General features: G+C 39.5%; 1 protein-coding gene across 4 annotated transcripts in view; it reads right to left on the minus strand.

Annotated features, from left to right (window-relative positions):
- The window catches only part of LOC104821264 (pentatricopeptide repeat-containing protein At1g08610), a 2,942-nt gene extending 1,503 nt beyond the window's left edge, over window positions 1–1,439 (minus strand). Inside the window, exons 1-3 of one of the 4 annotated variants that reach the window (XM_010552100.2) lie at window positions 1,369–1,423; window positions 949–1,117; window positions 6–820 (exon numbers count right to left, since the gene is read on the minus strand). In XM_010552100.2, the coding sequence (XP_010550402.1) occupies window positions 6–720 (715 nt within the window). In that variant the 5' untranslated portion in view covers window positions 721–820; window positions 949–1,117; window positions 1,369–1,423. Of the gene's footprint in view, window positions 1–5; window positions 837–948; window positions 1,118–1,368 lie in introns of all 4 variants that reach the window. The other 3 variants (XM_010552092.2, XM_010552084.2, XM_010552075.2) reach the window with 3 other exon arrangements.
- Window positions 1,440–7,234: the final 5,795 nt, after the last annotated feature.

Consider the following 7,234-nt stretch of genomic DNA (forward strand, 5'->3'; position numbering starts at 1 on the left):
GGCATTCCCACGATCAAACATGGCCCGGATGATTGTATTATACGTTATCACGTCGGGAGGACTCCCGCTCAAACTCATGTCGTCCAATAGCATTAAGGCCGATCTTAGATACCCTTTCTTACAAAGATTTCCGATCGTTATGTTATATGTAATTGTGTCGGGAATTCCACCGGACATTACCATTATTTTCAGGACAGACATTGCTTTATCCACTTGATCAACTTTCGCAAGCCCACGGATTAAGTTCGTGCAAGAGGGAAAATGAGGAATCTGGTTAAGACGGGCCATCACCTCGACGAGTCTGCATGCCTCTGTTAACTTACCAAATCCGCACAAATTCTGAAGGATCTCGTTGTTTGTTTCTTTGTCGTTCTCAACAAAGGCTCCATCAAACAAAGAACCAACATGCTTTCTTGATTTCGGTTTAGCTCTGCAGTTTCTACCGAGACCAAGCAAGTGGACTTCTTCATTATCCTCGACATAATCCTCAACATCGTCGACTTGGTCCATACACACGCTATTCTGCAAACCGTAGCAGCGTAACAACGGATACCCATTTCGTCTCCGAGCATTATTTCTCTTCAGTTCTAAACAAGACTGTTTCTTACAACCCGAGTTATTGCTCAGACAACAGACTTTGAAGCAGAGATTCAGTTGTTTCGGATTGAGAATCGGATAATGCAGAAGTTGAACTTCGAGTAGGGAATTGGACAGAGCCATCTCTCAGAATCCAGAAAACTGAGCTCCTAGTCCACGATTAGGTAATCATCCTTTACCGAGCTCATGCATGGACCGAAAATTACCCTTCTCAGCTCATTCCCTAACCAAATTTAGATCTGAATAAGGAATACAACATGTGAAATTTCAAAACCAAAAGAATGAGAAGAAAATCTTGAACTCTGAATCATTACACAGACAACAGCTACAGTGAAGCAGACGAAATGAAACCTGAGTTAGACTGAGACAGCCTTTGATCTGTTTAGCGTTGTGCAATCGGCTATGAAAATGGCAACCGGAACCACAAATTTCACAAAGGAAAAAAGAACAAATACATTTGTTCGTAAGATCCTCGAAAAGCACCAAAAACTGCCAAAATTTTCTGGACTCTAACAGAATTCTGCAAAAACAAAAACCCCCAATTCCAACACAGAGAAGTTTCATCAAATACCCAGAAAAAAATACCAACAAAAACATTTCAATAAACATGAAATTTCAAAAACTCATTGCCATAGCCATCTTCACAGAATCAGAGAAACTTACAGGACAACGAATTGTACCCATATCCTAAAAATAGCTAAGGAGCTGAGATTTTAGCGAAACAATGAGAGTGATGCGAAAATTCTGAAGACGGAGATATGATAGACTCACCGTCGAGAAGCAAGCTCGGGTCTTTTCCTTCGCAACTTCATTCACAGTTCTTCGACAAGAACCTCCATGGCGTTGATAAGTAGGGTTTATCCTTGAAATATATTTACAAAATGGACCCTTTACTTTTTCTATTTTTCAGTTTAGTTCCTATATCCGTGAAAAATTCATTCTTGTCCCCCACAATTATATACATATATATATATATATATATAATTTGTGGGTGGCACGCGTTTTAACGGCAATTTTTTAATAATTAATAAGTATATGAAAAAGGTCGAGATATATACTCCAGCAGTTTAATCACTGTCAATGTTTGTGCTCTGTAAAATTCGACTTTAATTGTTAAAATTGGATGCCCAGAAGTTGGATATAAGAATATATAAAAGGTATATACATATATATATATATATATTCTAATTAAATTATAATGCATTTGATTTGGTTCAGAACTAGTTATAGTTTAGGGATGACAAAATTTCTCTTTGATTAAAAAAAATGATAACATTGGTTCGATATTTATCAAATTTGATTTGGTGTAGTTTGGAAATTAAAATTTCAATTAAATGTTACAATTAATTCCATTTTACAATTAAGTGGAGATTGACATCAAGCATGGTAATCTCGACTAATGACAAGTTGATTACATGGTTTTAATTAAATTTTGGTAATGATATCATTTTAGAAAGAAAAAAAAAATAGGACCATTCTGATTCTTCTCACCAATGATTTATTCTTTGGGCTTTGTTCTACAAATCTTTGGGCCCTCGAGGCCCATTTTCCCTCATTGTACGAGTACGACAAATGTGACCGCTTGGTACAATTTTTTTTTTTGAAACACACGATATTATTTTTTAAATAGAAAAATAACAATTTTTGTTTAAATTTCATAGTAACATGTATTGTTAAATAAATTATGTGTTTTCAAAAGTGTTGTTTTTAATTATATTTGAAAAAAAAGTTCAATTTACTGATTTTTTTAATTCAGAACTAAAAGAGATTTATACAGAATTTAATTTTGTAAATATATATATATATATATATCAAAACATTTTAAAACCATCGGATAATGACTTTTCACCAAATTATGAATTATTAGTGTCAATAATAATATTTCAAGATGATATAGGACCCCAAAAAGGTACACCAAATGTAGATAGAAACCACACTAAGAGATAACCTTAGCTTATCCTCGAATAATAATATTCCATACGCTTTAACAGTAATTAAGCAGCCATCTCTATCAAATCATCTTATTAAGCAAAATCTGTATTTTTAAAACATGATTTTGCCTCTATTTAATGCTAGTGTTTAAAAAAAACATGTCATGGTATCTCTGTTCAATTATTTTCATAAAATTTTATATATGATTATATAATTTTAACCGACCGTCCAGAAGTGGTGGTGCAGTGGCATAGAAGCTAGCGCAAAGTTTTTTCACCTCCACATTTCAAGAAACTTATATATATATATATGTCCCGAGTGTATGTATTTATTTGATACTCCCAACTCTAAATAAGTATTTTTAAAATCCATAAATTAAAGTTAATTGGTCGCTTGTATACGACAAAATAAATATTAGAAGTCGACGGGTTTTGACAATATAGAATTCGTATGGGTCAGCTGCATGCATGATTGCACGTTGCCACTCGGGAAAAATATATTCAGATGAATAAAAATATAGCAAAACATGGTGCATGTCGAAGTCGTCACCGAAATGTGTGATCAAAACTTATGATTATAATATAAAACCGCTGCTTTTGTGTCAAAATCAACGATACAAGAAAATTATTTGTTTGATTGAAATTATATTTATATGACATTAATAAATGACTCGTACGTGACAAAAGATGATACGTAGATCGATCGATGTGCTCCATTAGACGTAAGTTACGTGGGAATCTAGACCATTGACACGCAGATTCCTTTTATATATATTAAACTAACATATCTTTATATATATATATATATATTGCATTCTTGATTATCTTTTTATACATTAATTTATTGGACGATTATATATGTAGTTGGACCACATTATGCAAAAACAAAAACAGTTGAAACCTAGGACCTTCTAAATATGTATACTATATGATGTGTGTGCATATTTATTTATTTATTTTATTTATGAAGGCGGCCTCAAGCTATGCTTCATGTCTTTTAACGAAACTAGGGGGGAAAAAAGACATGATTCATGTGACGGTAGAGCAAGCAAGGGTGAGGCGCCGATTGGAAAACCGTCTGTTTACTTTTTTCAACGTTTTAGAAGCTTAAATATTATTCGGATAATTTATTTCTTTTTTTATAATATGGAGGCTTTAGTCAATTAAATCTTTTAAGTGATCGGAAAAATTCAGGTAATGCTCCTCTCTACATTTGGATTTGAACTCGTGATAAAAACATACTTTTAATGTTCTCTTACCATTAGGTCATTCAAGTTTGGTTATTATTCGGATAATTAGGGATACGACGTTGGTTTTATAATATTAACGAAAGGAAGCTTGACTTTATTAATCAATATTAGAGTATTTATACAAATGTGATAACCCTAATTATATATACATGATATTATATATATACCCTCTTATACGCCCCTCAAGATGGATCACCGGAGGTGACTCCGATCTTGACACAAAGATTATGAAATTGAGAACCAGATAAGGGTTTCGTGAGAACATCTGCAAGCTGATCAGAGGCCGAAATGTGTGTCACTCGAAGATCTCCCGACTCAACAAGACCACGAACAAAAAAATAGTCAAGAGCAATGTGCTTCATGCGGGAATGAAACACCGGATTCACACTTAGATAAGTGGCTCCAATATTATCACAGTAGATGACCGGTGTCAAGGAGCATGAGAAACCAAGTTCCGAGAGAAGCGAGGCAAGCCAACGAACCTCGGCAGCTGTCAAAGCAACGGACCGATATTCTGCCTCAGTAGAGGACCGAGATAATCCCTTCTGTTTCTTCGAAGACCAGGAGATTGGATGGCTGCCAAGATATACAATGTAAGCACCGGTTGATTTGAAGTCAAACTTGTCACCCGCCCAATCGGCATCAGAGAAGGCATGAAGCATGGAGGAGTTCGAGGCCGAGAAGAAGATACCAAGATCGCGAGTGCTAACAAGATAGCGAAGAAGGCGCTTAACAGCTTGCCAGTGTTCATCAGTTGGAGAATGCATGAACTGAGAGAGCTTGTTTACGGCAAAAGAAATGTCGGGGCGAGTCAAGGATAGATACTGTAAACTACCTACCAGCGCACGGTAATCAGTAGGATTAGACAGAGGAGATCCAGAGACAACAGTGAGGCGAGAAGACGACGCCATCGGGGAAGTGACAGGCTTGGCGTCAGCCATGTGCGCTCGACCAAGAAGATCTGATATGTACTTGCGTTGAGTAAGAAGCAACCCTTTCTCCGAACGTGATGCCTCGATTCCAAGGAAATAAGAGAGGTCACCAAGATCCTTGATGGAGAAGCGGGAAGCGAGATTCGAGATGAAGGACTGGACACGTCGAGGGCAATTGCCTGTAACCACAAGATCGTCAACATAAACAAGCACATATAGCCGCACCTCAGACGTGATGAGTATAAAAAGAGATGCATCCGCCACTGAGTTCCGAAAACCACTGGATAACAGAAAATTCCGAAGCTCCGAATACCGAGCCCGAGGTTCCTGTTTAAGACCGTAGATAGCCTTTTTAAGTTTGCATATAGAGTGAGGAGAAGTCGCATAAACAAAACTCGGAGGTTGAGCCATATAGACCTCTTCAGTCAGAGATCCCTGAAGAAAGGCATTATTGACGTCAAGTTGTCGTAAAGGCCATCCCTGAGAGACCGCAAGGCTTAGAATAACTCGAATCGTAGCTGGTTTAACAACTGGACTGAAAGTCTCGTGATAGTCGACGCCAGGACGCTGATGAAATCCCTTGGCAACTAATCGTGCCTTGTACCGATCCACAGAGCCATCAGGTTTGCGCTTAATGCGAAAAACCCACTTGCAACCCACAACATTCGAAGCCTCTGAACTCGGAACAAGATCCCAAGTGTGGTTGCGGCATAAGGCCTTGTACTCATCATCCATAACCGCACGCCACCGAGAGTCCTTGAGAGCATGAGATACCGTCGCCAGCTCTATATCCGAAAGAGAGGATGAAGATGTAAGGGCATACTTCTTATTCGGCTTCGAGATGTTATTCTTAGAGCGTGTGTTCATCGGATGAATATTGCAAGGAGCAGGAGCAGCATGTCCAACGTCAGGGACAAGCGCAATGGAAGGTGATGATGATTCGGTGGGCTCCGAGACGTCGGACAGGGCAGGTGGTGAAGGATCGGAGCTCAGGGACTGAACCGAGGATGGAGGAGTGAGTGGCGGCCTGAAACTAGACACGGGATGGACAGGAGGACTAAGACTGGAAGACGACTCAGACTCGACCATGGTTTGAGGCAAAAAGCGAGAGGGTTGTGAGAACGGGAAGATAGACTCAAAAAACTGAACATGTCGAGACACATAAACACGAGATGAGAGCGGATCTAAACACAAATAAGCACTCTGAGTGAGCGAGTATCCGAGAAAGACACACGCTTTGGAGCGAGGTTCTAGTTTGTGAGATGTATACGGGGGAAGCCACGGATAACACAGACAATCAAAAACCCGAAGTTTCGCATAGTTCGGTGGAGAAGAAAAAAGACACTCAAAGGGCGATGACATGTGTAGAATTTGCGTGGGCATACGGTTGATGAGATAAACCGCGGTGGTGAATGCATAGGACCAATAAATGACGGGTAAAGACGCATGCATGAGTAAAGACAAACCCGTCTCGACAATGTGACGATGACGACGTTCAGAGATGCCGTTATGCTCGGGAGTATGTGGAGGGGTGGTAAGGTGAGAAATGCCGTGAGAGGCAAGAAATGACGACAAGGCAATAAACTCACTGCCATTAACAGAATAAAAGGAAGTAATTTTACAATTAAACCGACTTTCGACAAGGGGTTTGAACTTTTCAAAGATAAGCGAACATCAGATTTTCGTTTCAAAGGATAAAGCCAAGAATATCGTGTAAAGTGATCCACAAAGAGAACATAATATTTAAATCCATCAACCGAAAGGATAGGTGATGTCCAAACATCAGAGAAAATAATTTCAAGCGGTTTCGAGGAATGAAGAGATGAAGAAGAAAAAGAAAGTTTATGGCTTTTATTACTATTGCAAGAATGACAAACAAACGAAGAAGACTCCCGAGACAACGACGACTCAAACTTAGACAAGACACTCTTTAAAATAGGTAAAGCAGGATGACCTAAACGGAAATGCCACTCGGACAAAGTGGTCTTGGATCTAGAAAAGACTTGAGGAGACACACGACTGGGAGAAACAGACGGCCACTCATACACTCCATCTTTACTTCGACTGCGAAGGATTGGCGCCCCCGTGCTGCGATCCTTCACCTGAAATTCAGACGAGAAAAATTCCACCGAAACATCATTAGCAGTACATAGCTTGTTTACTGAGACTAGATTCTTGCACATCCGAGGAACACAAAGAACATTATCAAGGATAACCGAACATGATGCAGTAGGGATAGAGAGAGAACCAGTGTGGGTGATGGAGAGACCCGAACCATCACCTACAACCACATCTTCATCACCGGTATAAGGGCTGTGTAGAGATAGGTTGTGCAAGTCCGTGGTAATGTGATGTGAGGCGCCGCTATCGATGAGCCAATGTTCGGCTTCATAAGGAGAATGAACAGCCGCATGAGCCTGAGGTTGCCAAGGACGAGGCGACGGTGACCAAGACTGCGAGTTCGCCGAGGAAGCAGAAGCCGCGACAAGACTGAACTGCGGACACCGGCTCGCACTATGGCCAA

This window comes from Tarenaya hassleriana, unplaced genomic scaffold (assembly GCF_000463585.1).
Source record: "Tarenaya hassleriana unplaced genomic scaffold, ASM46358v1 Cleome1, whole genome shotgun sequence".
In the NCBI taxonomy this organism is placed as follows: Eukaryota; Viridiplantae; Streptophyta; class Magnoliopsida; order Brassicales; family Cleomaceae; genus Tarenaya; species Tarenaya hassleriana.